The sequence below is a fragment of the Pongo pygmaeus genome, chromosome 1, assembly GCF_028885625.2.
Source record: "Pongo pygmaeus isolate AG05252 chromosome 1, NHGRI_mPonPyg2-v2.0_pri, whole genome shotgun sequence".
NCBI lineage: Eukaryota > Metazoa > Chordata > Mammalia > Primates > Hominidae > Pongo > Pongo pygmaeus.
In genome coordinates this window covers 137,984,435-138,003,147 of record NC_072373.2, presented here as the reverse complement: position 1 = coordinate 138,003,147, position 18,713 = coordinate 137,984,435, and the positions used below count along the sequence as shown (strand labels likewise).

General features: G+C 38.5%; 1 protein-coding gene and 1 pseudogene across 2 annotated transcripts in view; one reads left to right on the top strand and one right to left on the bottom strand.

Moving 5' to 3' along the window:
• Nucleotides 1-18,713, top strand: part of BTBD8 (BTB domain containing 8) — a 104,383-nt gene that overhangs the window by 17,812 nt on the left and 67,858 nt on the right. Inside the window, exons 3-4 of one of the 2 annotated variants that reach the window (XM_054476405.2) lie at nt 4,267-4,463; nt 9,690-9,807. In XM_054476405.2, the coding sequence (XP_054332380.1) occupies nt 4,267-4,463; nt 9,690-9,807 (315 nt within the window). Of the gene's footprint in view, nt 1-4,266; nt 4,464-9,689; nt 9,808-18,713 lie in introns of those variants that run through there. The other variant, XM_063664833.1, reaches the window with a different exon arrangement.
• Nucleotides 16,606-17,498, bottom strand: LOC129030777 (glyceraldehyde-3-phosphate dehydrogenase-like; annotated as a pseudogene).

Below are 18,713 nucleotides of genomic sequence, written 5' to 3'. Positions count from 1 at the left end.
TGTTTCCAGATATCAGCCAAGGGCCAAGCTTATAAATAAATCTTTCAAGGTATAGCATTCAGGCCTGCTATGTTACCTATTTTCCCCTACATATGGATATACTATGTTTTGTTTACCTAGTCATCAGATGATAGGCTTTTGGGTTATTTCAGCTTTTTGGCTGTTATGAATAAATCTGCTATGAACATTTATATATAAATTTTTTGTGGGAACATACATTTTCAAGTCTCTTGTATTATATACCTAGGAGTGGAATTACTGGGTCATATAGTAACCTTTTCAGGAACTGACAGACTCTTTTCCAAAATGACTGTACCATTTTACATTACCACCAGCATGTATAAAATTTCCAATTTCTCCATATTCTCAACATGTGTATCTGTTTTTTTTTTTTAATTATACCTATCCTAGTGGCTGTGAACTAGTATTATTGTTTTCATTTGCATTCCCATGATAGCTAATCATTTGCATTCCCATGATAGGTAATGATCTTGAGCAATTTTTGTATGCTTATCAGTTATTTTTACATATTCTTTGGAAAACTAATCACGTCCTTTGCCCATTTTAAAATTGGGTTCTCTTTAAACTATTATGCTTTTAGAATTTTCTGTATATACTGAAATACTAGACTCTTATCAGACATGATTTGCAGAAGTTTTCTCTCATTCTATGGGTTCTCTTTTAGGGTATTCTGGAAATCAAACATCTTTAATTTGTGTGATTTCCACTTTATCTTTTCTTTTGTCGCTGTGCTTTTGGAATCATATCTAAGACATCAAGGTCATGAAGATTTATGCCTATGTTTACTTATAACAGTTATGTACTTTTAGCTTTTCCATTTAGGTCTTTGATCTATTCTGAGTGAATTTTTGTATATGGTGTGAGATTAGGGTCTAACTTCATTCTTTTGCATTTGGATATTCACTTGTCTTAGCACCATTTATGGGGGAGACTGTTCTTTCCCCATTGTGTTATTGTCTGGACACCCTTATCAAAAACTAGTTGCCCATAAATGTATGTTCTAGACTCAGTTCTATTCCACTGATCTACATGTCCACCATTCTTATGTCAGTACCACACAGTCTTGATTACTGTAGCTTTGTAGGAAGCTTAGGAAATTGAGAAGTGTGAATCCACCAACTTTGTTCTTTGCAAGATTGTTTTGGCTGTTCTGGGCCCCTTGTATTTCCATTTGAATTTGAGGATTGGCTTGTCAATTTCTGCAAAAAAAAAAAAAAAAAAAAAGTCAGCTGGAATTTTAATAGAGATTGCATTTAATCTGTAGATCAATTCAGAAAGTACTACTATCTTAACAATATTAAGTCATCTAATCCGTGAACACGAAATGTGTTTCCATTTATTTAGTTGCTTTCGACATTGTTTTGTAGCTTTCAATGAGTGCCTTGTACTTCTTTTGTTAAATATATTCCTGGTATTTTATTTTTTAGAATACGATTGTAAATGGAATTATTTTCTAATTTCATTTTTGATTGTTCAGTGCTAGTATATAAAAACATAATTAATTTTTGCATGTTGATCTTGTATGCTGCAACCTTGCTAAACTTGTTTAGTAGTATTTTTGTAGATTTCCAAGGATTTTATCTATACAAATTTGTCATCTATAAATAAAGATAGCTTTACTTATTTCTTTACCATGTAGATACCTTTTATTTCTTTTTCTTGCCTAATTGCCCTGGCTAAAACCTTCTCTGAAATGTTGAATAGAAGTGGTAAGAACAGACATCATGGCTGATCTTAGGAAGAAAGCTTTCAGTTACCATTAAAGTATGATGTCAGCTGTGGGTTTTTCATGGATGTCCTTTATCAAGTTGAGGACATTCTCTTTTATTCCTAGTTTGTTGAATGTTTTATCATGACAGTGTGTTGGGCTTTGTCAAATGATTTTTCTGCATTGATTGAAGTGATCATGTGGTTTTATGTACTTTATTTTACTGGTATGGTGTATAACATTAATTTTCTGAATTCCTGAGATACATCTGTTTGTCATGGTGTATAATCCTTTTTATATGCTGCTGGATTCAGTTTAAAATTATTTTGTTGAGGGTTTTTTTATTTACACTAATAAGGAATGTTGGCCTATGTTTTTCTTTCCTTGTGATGCCTTTGTCTGCTTTTGTATTAGTAATACTGGCCTCACAGAATGAGTTGGGAAGTGTTCCTTCCTCTCCTGTGTTTTTGGAAAAATTTGTGAAGGATTGGTGTTAATTATTAAACATTTGGTGGAATCTACCAGTCAAGCTATCTGGTTCTGTTTTTCTCTTTGAGGGAATATTTTGATTACTAATTCAATCCCTTTACTTGTTATAGGTGTACTCAGATACTCTGTTTATTCTTGAGTCAGGTTTGATAGTTTGTGTCTTTCTTGGAATTGTCCATTTCATCTAGATTGTCTACTTTTTTGGCATTATTATTATTATTTTTGAGACGGAGTCTCACACTGTCACCCAGGCTGGAGTACAGTGGCATGATCTCAGCTCACTGCAAGCTCTGACTCCTGGGTTCAAGCGATTCTCCTGACTCAGCCTCCCAAGTAGCTGGGATTATAGGCACCCTGTACCACGCCCAGTTAATTTTTTGTATTTTTAGTAGAGACAGGGTTTCACCATGTTGGTCAGGCTGGTCTCGAACTCCTGACCTCGTGATTCTCTTGCCTCAGCCTCCCAAAGTGCTGGGATTATGGGCATGAGCCACTGCGCCTGGCTGGCATTATTATTTTTTGTTTTTATTTATTTCCATAGGTTTGTGGGGGAACAGGTGGTGTTTGGTTACATTAATAAGTTCTTTAGTGGTGATTTCTGAGATTTTGGTGGACCCATCACCCGAGCAGTATACAGTGTATCCAATTTGTAGTCTTTTATCCCTCATCCTCCTTCCACCGTTTCCCCCACCAATCACCATTGTCCATTGTATCATTCTTATGCCTTTGCATCCTCATAGCTTAGCTCCCATTTATGAGTGAGAACATACGATGTTTTCTAATCCTGAGTTACTTCCATATCACAGGGTAGTTCTCTCTGAGGAATATTCTGAGTTGTCATTTTCAGTCTCATATCCCAAGCTCTGAAGGGCACAAGGATCAACTCAGGCCAGGTGCATGGATACTTGACATTGATGGTTGCTGGACCTTAGCCATTTATGGCCATCCACATGGCTCCAGCCATCTCGGTGAAAGTAATGCCTTCCAAGCAAATCCCCAGAATAAGTTTACTGAAGCATGACAAAATTCATATGGAAGAAGACAGCTCCCACAGACACACTACTCACTGCCCCACCAGGACCCGGGGAACTTCCACCTGCCATGCAGTCCCCCAAGGGGAAACAGAGGCATCGAAGGTTCCAGGGGTGAGGTGGCACTCACTGTGGGCAGCCAGCAGCAGCCACTAATTCCATTTTTTGGCATTATATATTACTTTTTAACATTTAACATTTTTATAGACTCCTTTTCAAACTTTCTGCTGTTTATTTTTTATTTTTATTTAGTTATTTTTGAGACAGGGTTTCACTCTGTTGCCCCGACTGGAGTGCAGTGGCATGATCACAGCTCACTGCAACTTGACCTGCAGAGCTTAAATGATCCTCCCACCTCAGCCACCCAAGTAGCTGGGATTACAGGTGCACGCCACCACACTCTGCTAAGTTTTTAAATTTTTTGTAAAGACGAGGTCTCACTATGTTGCCCAGGTTGCTCTTGAACTCCTGACCTCAAGCAATCCTCCTGCCTTGGCCTCCCAAAGTGTTAGGATTACAGGCGTGAGCCATCACACCTGGCTTCTGCTGTTTTATTTTATTTATTATTATTATTATTCTTTTTTGAGATGGAGTCTTGCTCTGTCGCTCAGGCTGGAGTACAGTGGCACAATCTCAGCTCACTGCAACCTCCGCCTCCTGGGTTCAAGTGATTTTCATGTCTTAGCCTCCCAAGTAGCTTACAGGCACCCACCACCACGCTCAGCTAATTTTTGTATTTTTTTAGTAGAGACAGGGTTTCGCCGTGTTGGCCAGGCTGGTCTCGAACTCCTGACTTCAAGTGGTCTGCCCACCTCAGCCTCCCAAAGTGCTGGGATTACAGGTGTGAACCACTGTGCCCAGCCGGCTTCTGCTGTTTTAGATTGACCTTTCTACAGTTAGTCCAAATTAAGAAGGTTTAATATTATTTATGAAAGTGGCACACTAAGGAAACTAGCATTCTTTCTTTTTAAGAATCACCAATGTTATTTAATTAATATTTTATATTTTGTCTTTTAGGATTATATATTCATCAAACAGAAACATAAAAAACTATGAAGAGGAAATTCTTAGGAAAAAGATAATGGAGATTGGGATATCACAAAAGCAACTTGACATCAGTTTTCCAAAGTGTGAAAACTCATCTGATTGTTCTCTTCAGAAGCATGAAATTCCAGAGGATATCAGTGACAGAGATGATGATTTCATTTCCAATGGTGAGGTATTTTTTATGGAGTTTTATTTATAGCTGTGAAAATAATTATATTCTGATACAGTTAGAGAAAAGCATACTTCAAAAATATGCTTTACTGATTTTTTTTTTTTAAATAAGCATGGAGAACTGAAAACACTAGTATTGTTAACTCCCAGTTTTTCCCAAGTAATTGGAGATAGGGTTATTATGAATAAATCCATACATAACTCACAATTCTCCTTTTAGCCACTATGCCTCTAAGTTATTGTCCTTATGATAATCTATACCAATAAAGAAGCTTTGGCAGAGTCAGTTCTGTTTAACACCCTAACAAAAATGGTAGCCTAGTTTTATGCATATTAAATGGTTAAGAAATACATAAATACTATAATACATACGGCATTTTACCATGAAAAAGACCTGAAGTTTGCTTGTGAAAGTAGATTTCAGAAGGATTGCGGCTTGTGAGTTATTGCGAATTGATGGAATGAGAAAGTGGATTTCAGAAGGGTTGCAGCTTGTGAGTTATTGTGAATTGATGGAACTCATTTTTTCAAAACAAGTGTTAGAGCAGAATTGATTATATTTGAAAATATTTGTTGGGTTAAAGGATCTTATTACTGGTGTGTAAAGCAACAACAATTACTTACCTGATTTATCCTGGTTAGATTCCTGTTATATTACAGTCAACATATCTAATTATGGTGAATGAATAGACATTCTAGGCCTTGAGGTAGAGCATTCATATGCATTAAGGATGGAATGCATTAAGGATGGATGCATACGTAGAGAGAGGTTCTGACAGGAAACCTGAGGTCCCTGGATCAGAGAACAGACCATTTATCATTTGCAGAGCATCTTAGTGCCAGTTCTCAGCTCCTAAACTCCGTGAGGCACTGCAGTGAGGGCCTGATGTTACCTAGCCCATGCAGTGGGATTGCACCACAGAAAACGAACACCAAAATTAGGAAACTTTAAGCTTTCACAGGTTGCTGGCAGATCTTCCCATTCTCTCTAGAGACAAAAAGACCTTCCTTTGGAAGGTAAATCTTTGGGAGGGGAGGAGAAGGTAGTTTCCTTACCCTGTAATATAAGGAAATGACTTCCAGGGGAGGAATTGTTTCTCAGTTTTTCTGAAGTAATACATATCTCTAGTTTCCAAGGCATGTTTGCTGTTTAATCATCCTTTAACCAAGTTTACTGATGCTCTCCTCAGACAGGTCAGACCATGCTAAAACATAAAAATAGTCATAGAAAAGTGTCTCCCAATAGTTGGTTATCTGAAGTCAGATGGGAATTTATAAAACCAGATATAGATGGGTGTGTCTCATAACACATGCAGTAAACTAAGGTATCTGGTAGATATTTAGGTGTGCATGTGTGCAGGTGCATGGCTCAGTTCAGCTGAGTGCAGCTTTCTGCATTAACCTAGTGTTTCTCGTCTGAATTTTGCACCTAAGCAAATGCGAAATTCATGTTATGCTCAAATTGTTCCCTAATACATGAATTCTACTGGATCAAACTCATTTTTTCAAAACAAGTGTTAGAGCAGAATTGATTGTATTTGAAAATATTTTTTGGGTTAAAGGATCTTATTACTGGTGTGTAAAGCAACAACAGTTACTCATCTAATTTATCCTGGTTAGATTCCTGTTATATTACAGTCAACATATCTAATTATGAGTGAATGAATACACATTCTAGGCCTTGAGGTAGATCATTCATATGCTTTATTTAATTTAGTCTCATAAAACCCTAGGAAGTGTTACAGACTGATGTTATCAATAAGACCCTGATAGGACTCTAAGACTCAGAGAACATAAGAGACTTTCCCGAGGTCACACAGAGCAATTGACAGAGCTGATATTTGAAATCCAGTTTTCTTACTCTAGTCTAGAGCTCTGCTGTGGCTCTATGGCAACCCTTTAAAATGGCCAAATAAGTTGTGAGTTTAAGTGAAAAGAGCCTCTGCCTTTTGACTGTTTTCTCCATCACTCCATGGAAAATCCCCACATTCACCAGTAACCTGCCAGTTGCCAGCTTAACAGACATTTTTTTGTCTACATCTTATAAACCTTTTTGCAGCCTTTCATACTGTTAATACTGCCCTCCTTGAAACTTCTGTTTTCTGTGACACCATGCTTTCCTTATTTTCCTTCTTGGTCATTTCTCAGTCTTTTTTACTGATGTATCATCTTTCTACCCCTTAAATAAATGGTATTCTGTAATTTTTTTGAGCTTCATATCCAACCACTGACTAAACATATCTGTTAAAGTCTACCTTATTATTATTATTATTATTATTATTATTATTATTATTATTTTTGAGAAGGAGTCTTGCTCCGTTGCCCAGGCTGGAGTTCAGTGGCACAAATCTTGGCTCATTGCAACCTCCACCTCCCGGGTTCACACCATTCTCCTGCCTCCGCCTCCTGGGTTCACACCATTCTCCTGCCTCAGCCTCCCAAGTAGCTGGAACTACAGGTGCCTGCCACCACGCCCAGCTAATTTTTTATATTTTTAGTAGAGACGGTGTTTCACCGTATTAGCCAGGATGGTCTTGATCTCCTGACCTTGTGATCTGCCCGCCTTGGCCTCCCAGAGTGCTGGGATTACAGGCGTGAGCCACTGCACCTGGCCCCTTATTTTTTTATTTTTTAAATTTTTATTGTTTTTAATGAGATAGGGTCTCACTCTGTCACCCAGGCAGGAGTACAGTGTCATGATCGCAGCTCACTGCAACCTCTACCTCCCAGGCCCAAGTGATCCTCCCACCTCAGCCTCTCGAGTAGCTGGGCCCAGAGGGGTGACCACCACACCTGGCTAATATTTTGTATTCTTAGTAGAGATGAGGTTTCCCTGCGTTGCCCAGGCTGGTCTTGAACTCCTGAGCTCAGGCAGCCCACCCGCCTCAGCCTCCCAAAGTGCTGGGATTATAGGCATGAGCCACTGTGCCCAGCCAAAATATATCTTAAATATCTGAAATGTAACCTGTCCCAGATTCAACTTGTGGGACTCTGTCACCAGTGACTGATCTTCACCAGAGCTACTGGCCAAAGTTTGTTGACAGGCAAAGTTACGATAAACAGTTGTTAAAAGAAAAACGTTAGATAAAATGAACCTGAGTTTATTTGAACAAAGAACAATTCATGAATCATGCAGCACTCAGAACCAGAAGAGGTTCAGAGAACTCTGCTTTACAACTGGCCAGTGAGTATGTATAGACAGAACATGGAAGTAAAGTACAGAAATGGCTTGATTGGTTATAACTAAGTGTTTGCCTTATTTGGACATGGTCAGATCATTTGGCTGCCTATAATTGGCCAAAGCTCGGCTGCTTGTAATTGGCTGAGATCTAGCTATCTATTACCAAAAATAAACACTCCTAAGTTAGGTTAGGTTTTGGTTTGTTTACATACTAAGGTTGCAGTTCCTTAAGGAGGAACTCAAAGTATGGAGGCAGCTTACTTCAAATTTAAGTTAACAGTTTCTGCCTTTGGATTAGTCTCTTGATTGTGAGATTGACCAAAACCTTGGGCATTGATGCCAGTCTCTTGATACCATCATAATGGACTTGTTTGGTCTCAGAGTAGAATTTACTGGTCTCCATGTCAGGTCAGTTAAATGATTCTTTACATTCTTGCCGTTTTAGTCAAAGTTAAGACCATTTAATGCACGATGGATGGCAGCATACAAATATTTAAGACTCCTGAGAGGATATGGTATACCAGGGATGCTACTATCATGACTATCAGGAGGCTAATACCAAAAGACAAAAGTGCACTCCTGCCGGGCGTGGTGGCTCATGCCTGTAATCCCAGCACTTTAGGAGGCTGAGGCGGGCAGATCACGAGGTCAGGAGATCGAGACCATCCTGGCTAACACGGTGATACCCTGTCTCTACTAAAAATACAAAAATTAGCCAGGCTTGGTGGCACACACCTGTAGTCCCAGCTACTTGGGAGGCTGGGGCAGGAGAATGGCATGAACCCAGGAGGCGGAGCTTGTGGTGAGCCAAGATTGCGCCACTGCACTCCAGCCTGGGCGACAGAGTGAGACTCCGTCTCAAAAAAAAAAAAAAAAAATGTAGTCCTTTATAGGGGCCCCTACAAACCAAACTGATCAAAATTAATCAAATCAAAATTTAGGCAAGATAGATAGTTCAACAATATTTGAGTCAAATTGGTCATAGTCTGTTCAGGTAATGATGGTGATTAAGGACCATAGTTTGCTGTAGAACGATCTGATTTCAAAAGGTATCCAAGTTTGTGACCAGCCTGGGCAACATAAGGAGACCCCGTCTCTATAAAACATAAAATTAGCTGAGCATGGTGGCGTACACCTGTAGCCCCAGCTACTTGTGAGGCTAGGGTGGGAGGATTGGATTGCTTGAGCCCAGGATTTTGAAGCTATAGTAAGCTATGTTCATGCCACTGCACTCCAGCCTGAGTGACAGAGCAAGACTCTGTCTCTAAAAAATAAAATACAGGGTTTTTTTAGATAATCCAATATTGTTGTTAGTCTGGTAACACAGGTCATAGTAACCTAGAGACCCACAAGAAGAAACATAGAGATTATAAATTTTTCTAATTTCTAATTAAGAATTAATTAATTCTAATTAAAAATTAGAAAAAGATGTTCATGAAGAGGCTTCATTTTTGGTGTATAATTTTGTGATAATACTACCTATATTTAAATATGTATATTTAAAAGTATACAGTCATGTGCTGCATAATGACATTTTGGTCAACAATGGACCACATATATGACAAAGGTTTCATAAGATTATGATACCGGATTTTTACTGTACCTTTTCTATGCTTACATACACAACTACTTACCATTGTGTTACAATTGCCAACACTATTCATTGCAGTAACATGAGGTACAGGTTTATAGCCTATGTGTGTGTAATAGGCTGTATCATCTAGGTTTGTGTGAGTACACTCTGATGTTCACACAGGAATGAAATCAGCTAACAACATATTTCTCAGAACTGTCATTAAGGGATACATGACTGTTATTAAGCAATGCGTGACTATATCTATATTTATATGTAAGTGGAAATATATATATTTCAAAGGAGAAAGTCTAGATGATTTAAACTTTTTGTTTTATTTTTAATTTACCACTTACATATTCCAACTAATTGAGATAATTATGTGGGAAACCTTGATAATAATAGAAAACAATTTTTGGATGTTTGTAATATTAAACTATTTTTTAGTCTTGTTTTTCTTTTTTAAAGATAATTATGACTTGGAGCCTGCATCTGAATTAGGAGAAGATTTATTGAAGCTTTATGTGAAACCTTGTTGCCCAGATATTGATATTTTTGTTGATGGAAAACGTTTTAAAGCTCACAGGTAAATAGACACGACTGATTTGCTGTCTTGGTTGTGGCTGTAGAGTGTGGAAGGGCAGCTGTCTCTTTCCAGCACGGTGGTTTTCAAGCTCTGGTTTTCACACAGGCCACAGGGGTTCCATGAAGGCCAAAGGGGTTCCACTGTGATTCCTCAGGGGGAGTCCAACAGGGGAGGAGGTTGACCATCAGGCAAGGTTTTCTGCAGGTTTTCACATGTGCACATGTGGGCCTACCCAGACATGTGCATGTATATGTTTCTGCCAGAGCAGATCTCATCTGTGTTCTGCATTGGGCATGAACCTAAGATTTTATTAGAAGAAAATGTTCTGTTGCCTAAAATAGATTTGAAACCCACTGTCATAGAAAATGTAGTTAAATACAGTTTTTAATTTTATAGGCATTATAGTATTGAGAAGTATTATTTCTACATGAATGACATGTATTTTCTCTGAATGCATTTTGGCTCAGATTCTGTGATTGAAAATAGATGATACTCATGAATAGCATTGATTAGGAGGTTTAATATTTCAATGTACTTTTTAAAAACCATTGTTCTGCTTCAGAATTGGGTTGCTTAGACATTCCAGGCATTTAGATTTCAAATTAAAGCCGGTTGCCTGTTTTAGTCAGGCTCTTTGATTGCAAGTAACTAAAATCTGCTTAAAAGCAGAAAAAAATTTAATAAGAAATACACATTATCTTTTGGAACTCAAGGGAAAGAAGTGCAGCTGAGTCTCACTATGGACTAGAATCTGAACCAGAAAACTTAGGAACCCAGACAGTTCTTCCTCCTCTTTGTGTTTCAAATAGAATGTTGATAAGAAGTTATTCTGGTGCTCCTGAACAGAAAGAGCCAGAGTATTTGCAGTGGCAAGTGGTAATCTTCTATGTTCAGGGGTGCACAGCCCTTAATGAAATTAGCAGTGGGTTTAGGTTACTGTAATCCACCAAGCCAAATAGTAGTAATATTTGTACTCTTGGAAATCATGCTGGTTTTGCCAGTTGACAGCAATACAAACCCAAGGATTGCTAGTCTGAACTAGCTATTTACTATTCAAAATTTGAACTTTTCTCTCTGGGAATATGTACTTTGTAAATATACATATACGAATTTTCCTAATTTTTGTGAAATCTGCATTAAATGTTGCAAAATTCAGAATATAATCTAGATTGATCATTGTATTTTCCATATCATGGGTATATTTCCTAAATCATGGTGTGGGTGTAGGTGTGTGTCTCTCTGTCTTGTTTTCTTTTTTTTTTTTTTTTTTTGCGAACACAATTGTATTTTAAAAATTAATTTTATTTTGTGTTCAGGTTTTTCATGACACCGTGTGGGCATCCTACCAAAGTTATAGAGCCCTATAGCTATTGCTGTTATACAGGGAAGGCGGGACCCTGTGACCATTTCCAGTATGTCCTCAAACAGTGCCTATATTTGGCCTCTCCCTGTGTGCTGCCTGACAATCAACTAACAGGACTGTGTTTTAGGATCTGGACCTAGAATATCAGGTCTGTGTTCTAGGACAGCTCTTCCTCACATTTCTGGTTTATTTTGTTCACCTAGCAATAAAAAAGAAATTCGTATTAACTAGAAAGACAAGTTTTCCTACTTTTTTCTTGCCCTTATGTAAGTTAGAATAGCCAATTCTAAATTATAAGGTTACCTTCCTAGTCCAGACTCAAACATCTTTATGTCTATAGTACATACTAATTTTATTATGTAGTTTAAGGAATATTGTGTCAGTAGTTCAGAGAATACATACTCATCTAAAGCCCAACATTGGAACTTTCTCAATTACTTCTTGTTCTAGATGATCATTGTCAGCATTCTTCTAGTGGTGTGGCTAAAAATCCTTTTGTAATATGGCTACTTTAATTTTTTAATTATACATACTTATATATTAAAAGAGCAACACAAGTACTTACAAAGGACCAGGATTTATGACTGGAATTTTATTCAGTTTAGGTATCAACATTTTTAAAACCTTAGTTTGCTAGTTTAATGTGCCCAAATTGGTATGGTCTTCTATTAAGCTAATGTTTCATGGCCAAGTTACTTCCTCAGTAACACCCCTCATAACACAGGTCTTCCAAGGTAGTCTCCAGTTGCTCTGTCCATTCTTTACCATGATCCTCAGCCCAATCCTCAGAACACTTTCTATGCTGAAAGACAGTCTGATGCCAGTCACTTGCTTGTGGTGGCACAACTAAGCCAAAGAAATCATTTGTAACAGAGTGGTTAAGAGTGTGCGGACTGTGGGGACAATCTGCATGGGTTTTAATTCCATGTCCACCATTATTAGCTGTGTGAATTTGGGTAAGTCATTTAACCATTGATTCTGCGTTTCAGCATCCTTATCAGAGATGGGGATTATAACAGTCTCCATCTCATAATGTGGTTGTGAGAATTAAATTACAGTTGTTACTGAGCACTCATTGGGCTTACTACCTGATTAGCCTTCATGGATTCCATTAGTTAGTTATGTTACTACTTTTCTGAATATTGTATCCTGGGATACTACTGCACATTACCCCTTGTTGTGGACCTCTGTAACGTTATCTTCCTGCCTGAAATGCTCTCGGTTACCATATGAATACCATCTGGGATCTTGGCTCACTGCAAGCTCCACCTCCCAGGTTCACACCATTCTCCTGCCTCAGCCTCCCAAGTATCTGGGACTATAGGCATCCGCCACCACGCCCGGCTAATTTTTTGTATTTTTTAGTAGAGACAGGGTTTCACTGTGTTTGCCAGGATGGTCTCGATCTCCTGACCTTGTGATCCGCCCACCTCGGCCTCCCAAAGTGCTGGGATTACAGGCGTGAGCTACCGCACCCGGCTGCTGACTTCCCATTTTTTAGTGTAATTTATTATTTTAATGTTTCATGAAAGAAGTTGAATGTTACATTTTTAAGATAATTTGTTGCACTTCTATGTTCCGTAATTAAAATTCTCTTATGCTGCCTCATTGAAAAAGCAGAGCAGTCATTCCTTTTTTTTTTTCCTAAGACAAAGTCTTGCTCTTTTGCCCAGGCTGGAGTGCAGTGGCATAATCTCGGCTCACTGCAACCTCCGCCCACCGGGTTCAAGGGATTCTCATGTCTCACCCTCCCGAGTAGCTGGGATTACAGGCGCACACCACCACGCTTGGCTCATTTTTGTGCTTTTTAGTAGAGACAGGGTTTCACCATGTTGGCCAGGCTGGTCTCGAACTCCTGACCTCAAGTGATCTGCCCACCTCAGCCTCCCAAAGTACTAGGATTACAGGTGTGAGCCGCTACACCCGTCCCCATCATTTCTAACTTGAGCTTTGTGACACTCAAAATCTGGTGTATCTTCCAGAATACCTTTCTTATCAATGCCTGATAATATACCATTAGACATTCATTCATTTGGTTAAGATGTCAAATCTTCCTTTAATATCTTTCTAAATATTTAGTAAATTGTCACTGTGTCCGAAGATCATTGTTTTGTATGTCCTTGAAAAAGCTAAAAGTGTTTTCAGAAGTGGTATGATTTAGTAATTGAGAAGTTGGTCTTTTTGTGTTTAGATTATGATCCCACCACTTATTTTTAAAATTCCACCACTTATTAATTGTTGGGAAGTTACTTAATCTCTCCAAGTTTCAATATTTTTATCTGTAAAAGGAATATTAGTAGAAATTATAGCATGGGATGGCTGTGAAGATTGAATCAGATAATGCACATGAAGCACTTAGCATAGTACCTGGCACATTGTAAGCTTTCAAAAGTAAATGTTAGTTGCTATAAGTATGTAATAGATATCTGTAAGACTGGCACATATGTTGCCCGTTCTAGCTTGTCTTATATCAGGGGGCAAACTATGGCCTAAATGTAGTTAAGTGGCCTGTTTTTGTATGAGGCAACAAAAAAGCAGAGACAAGTAATGCCACAAGGACCTGCAAGTCTAAAATGCCTTTCAAGAGTCACTTGGGTTTGTTCCCAAACCCGCGTATGCCATTTGAATTTATTCTTTTGATGACAATGAATATAAGTCAATGATACATAAAATATGAAAGAGAAAAGTTATTGTTCCAGTGAAAACTCGGGTGAGTGCTTTGGAAGGATTAAATAAGGGAAAGGCACTTAAAAAATTGCTGTTGTGAACAGGTGCAGTGATTCACACCTGTTATCCCAGCACTCTGGGCGGCTGAGACGAGAGGATCACTTGAACCAGGGAGTTTAAGAGCAGCCTAAGCAACAAAGCGAGACCCCATCTCTACAAAAAAATTTAGCTGGGCATGGTGGTGTGCACCTGTAGTCTCAGCTAATTGGGAGGCTGAGGTGGGAGGATCATTTGAGCCTAGGAGTTTGAGGTTGCAGTGAGCCAGTGAGTGCCATTGCATTCCAGCCTTGGGAACAGAACAAGACCCTGTCTCAAAAAAAATTTAAATCAAACTAGGTATCATAGTGTATATATGTATTGTTTTTGTGAAAATGAGGCTTATATCAGCAAACCCATGTTAAAAAAATAGATGGGCCTTATGATAAAAGATTTGTGAATTAAATGCATATTTCTTCTTAAGTTAGAGTAAAATTATAGTATACAGAAATAGCTTTTTTAATTCCTCATTTTTTCAGTTAACTAAACAATTATTAGTCCAAATTGTGTTGGGTAATAGAGTATCCACGGCACTTAACTTCAGAAAGGCCAGTCCTATGAAAGCTATAGTCAATGGATGTCACAAAATTCTCAAGAGAAGGTTAACTTTGCTTTTACAAAGTTATGTTCTCTGAAGTATTTGATAAGAAGTGACATGGACAATAGTGATTACTCCAAAAATTTAGATTCGCCACGCTGGATTTAATCCTTAGTTATGTGGAATTGGAATTAAAGCAAATAAATAAATAAATACATTCTTAGAGCAAGAATACTTTAAAAATTAGTCCCACTAAAATTTCCTTCTCTAGAGCTTCTCTGCATAATCCAGGCCATTATTCTGCCTGGAGTAGTGAATCTAGTTCAGCTAACATTAGGAAGTATTGAATAGCAGTGTACTAAAGCAGCAGCAAGGCGGAAATTAGGGCATCTTGATAGAGCCAGAAGCAGCATTAACAGTTGAAATGAAACTTAATCAAAAGGAGAAAATAGTTTTTGGCATGTTGGAAAATAAAAAATTTGGCAAAGATTTTTAATACACCATACCATCTACAGCATTATTTTTTAACCTGAGGCATGTGTCCTAATTAAGTAGAAATGTTTTCTAAGTTTCTGTTTTAAGGTCAAAGTAATTGTTTAAGCCTTAGATGCTTCTAATTTTACTAAAATGGAAATGGCTGACATGCTGTGTTCAAGTCTTCTGAGAAGTAGACACAAAGATGGGATTAGACTTTGAAGAAATGTATTAGGCTAAATGTATGTGAGAGAACATAGGGAGAAAGCCAGAGAAAACAGCTGCTAGACTGCAACACTGATTTGACTCTGAGTGAAGGAGAAAGAGAAGGAAGTTAGAAGCATCTTAGACTGCAGTGGAGTTCTAAGAAAAGTTGGGCAAGGCCATTATTGGAAAGTTCCTATGCCAAAGGCACCCATCAGAGAAGCGCCTGTTTTCTAGGGCTAGACCTGCCTTATTATCCTTGCTGGCCTCAGTCATTGTCAGGAAATAGCTTCTGGTAAGATGGCCTTGTGACCCAGGTGGAATAAATTTCAGAGTGCTGTAGCTGAAGCTATCAGTCATTATGCAGTCAAAGATTAGAGGGGTAGGCCTGGTGCGGTGGCTTACACCTGTAATCCCAGCACTTTGGGAGGCCGAGGCGGGCGGATCACGAGGTCAGGAGATTGAGACCATCCTGGCTAACTCGGTGAAACCCTGTCTCTACTAAAAATACAAAAAAATTAACCAGGCACGGTGGCATGTGCTTGTAGTCCCAGTTACTCAGGAGGCTAAGGCAGGAGAATCGCTTGAATCCAGGAGGTGGAGGTTGCAGTGACCTGAGATCACGCCACTGCACTCCAGCCTGGACAACAGAGCGAGACTCCGTCTCAAAAAAAAAAAAAAAAAAGATTAGAGGGGTATATTCTCATGACTGCTACACATATAAATCATGACATGCTATATATTCATGTATCTTTACCACTAGGCATAGTCAAAGTAAGAATTGTTAAAAAAAAAAAAACACTTATTATTTGCTGAGTATTATGGTGCTGAGATTGGGATTCATAAAGAAATGAATGAAGTACTGAGGATTAAATGGATTATCTATCGATATTCAACAGTGTGAAAGAAAAGACTGCCATGGAAAAAAGTCCTGGCAGATATCCAATAAACTGCTAAAAGTGGTTATTTCTAGATCATGGAATTGAAGTAAACGAAGAAGCAGAGTGAGAACTTAAAATTTTCACTTTATCCAATTCTATATTGAAGTTTATTACAAACATATTGTTTTTATAATTTAAAAAAGTTTTTAAAATCTGGCTTTCTATTTTTAAGGAAAGAATTACAGACTAAACATTTTTTATTCTGTGCTTGCTTCGGCAGCACACATAATTTTTTTTTTTATCTGTTCAGATAGGCTCAATCGTACTCTGAGGTCACTATCTTTGTCCTCTTTTATAGAAAAATAAAAACTATATAGCAAACTTAGTGCATTAAATATTCATTTGATTGTCAGGGTCCCTGAGATCCCTCCTTCTTCAGGGGATCTGGTGTACAAACTGTGAGGAGGGGAGATTCTCAGTGTGTTTGGGAGACTGAGTGTGGCAGGGACTCCCCAACAATTGAACGCTTCTCTCTTCCTCTCATGCTCTTGCTGGGACTGGTGGTCCAGGGGCTCTTACTCTTTGGAGGCCATGTGGACCATGAGATCCACCACCCTGTTGCTGTAGCCAGATTCATTGTCATGCTGGGAAATGAGCTTGACAAAGTGGTCATTAGGGCAATGCCAGCCCCAGCACTGAAGGTGGAAGAGTGGGTGTCACTGTTAAAGTTGGAGGAGACAATCTGGTGCTCATTGTAGCCCCAGATGCCCTTGAGGGCCCCCTCTGATGCTGCTTTACCACCTTGATGTTATCATATTTGGCTGGTTTCTCCAGAGAGCAGGTCAGGTTCATAACTAACATGTTGGCAGTGGGGACATGAAAGGCCACGCCATTGAGCTTCCTGTTTGGCTTGGGGATGACCTTGCCCACAGCCTTGGCAGCACCAGTAGATAGATGCCAGGATGATGTTCTGGAGAGCCCCATAGCCATCACACCACAGTTTCCCAGAGGGGCCATCCACAGTCTTCTGGATGGCAGTGATGGCATGGACTGTGATCCTGATTCCTCCCATGATGCCAGAGTTGTTATGGATGATCTTGACCAGGGAGCTAAGCAGTTGGTGGTACAGGAGACATTGCTGATGATCTTGAGGTTTTTATACTTCTCATGGTTCGTGCCCATCACAAACATGGGGGTATCGGCAGAAGGGACAAAGATGATAACCCTTTTGGCTCCACCCTCTAAGTGAGCCCCAGCCTTCTCCATGGTAGTGAAGATGCCAGTGGACTCCATAACATAATCAGCACCAGCATCATCCTGTTTCATTTTTGTGGGATCTCGCTCCTGGAAGATGGTGATGGGATTTCCATTGATGTCAAGCTTCCCGTTTTCAGCCTTGATGATGCCGTGGAACTTGGCCATGGGTGGAATCATACTGGAACATGTAGACCATGTAGTTGAGGTCAGTGAAGGGGTCATTGATGGTAACAGCATCTACTTTGCTAGAGTTAAAAGCAGCCCTGATTACCAGGCACCCAATATAGCCAATTCCATTACTCTGGGCTTCACTTTTATTTACCATGATGTCTCAGGGACATGTTGGTGCTGCCCAGGAATGGAAGGAGCAGAGGGCAAGGTTCTGTCACTTTTTCTCTTCCTTTTGCTTACTTTAGGTTTAATCTATGCTGCCCTTTATACTTTCTTAAGATGGAATTCTAGATCATTAATATGAAACGTTTTTCCTTTTCTACAATAAGCATTTAAAAGCTAAACATTTCCTTCTAAGCACTGCTTAGCTGTAGCCTACAAATTTTGATATATTGTATTTTCACTCAAATAAATGTATTTTCTAATTTTCCTTTTGATTTCTTCTTTACCCATGGGTTGCCTAGAAGTATGTTTAATTTCCAACTATTTGGGAATTTTCCAGATAATTCTCCATTATTGATTTCTAGTTTAATTCCGTTGTGGTCATAGAACATATTTTATATTATTTTAGTTTTGTTTAAATTTATTGAGACTTGTTCGATGGCCCAGAATATGGTCCGTGTTAGTGAATGTTCCACATGTACTTAAACATGTGTTCTGTTGTCCTGTGGTGGAGTGTTCTATAAATGAAAAAGTTGGTTGATAGTGTTGCTCAAGTTTTATGTATCCTTAGCTGAATTTTTGTCTACCTATCCTATTAATTACTGATGGAGTATTGAAGTCTCCAAGTATCATTATAAATTTGTTTCTCCTTTTAGTTCTGTCAGTTTTTGCTTCATGTATTTTGAAGCTCTATTATTTCGTACATACACATTTGGGATTGTTATTTCTTCATAATGAATTGAGTCCTTTTTATTATGAAATGTTGCTTTTTACCCCAGGTAGTGTCACTTGTTGTGAAGTTTACTTTGGTTAATATCACCACTCCAGTTTTCTTATGATTAGTGTTTATATGGTATTCTTTTTATATCCTTTTACTTCTAAACTTTGTCTTTATATTTAAAATGGATTTAAAATTAATTTCTTGTAGATAGCAAATAGTTGTGTCTTGCTTTTGTTATCCAGTCTCATAATCTCCTTTTAATTGGAGTAGACTATTTGACTATTTGTAATAATGTAGTTATTAATATGTTTGAGTGTAAGTCTACCATTGTACTTTTTTTTTTTGGATCACTCTCTGTTGCCCAGGCTGGAG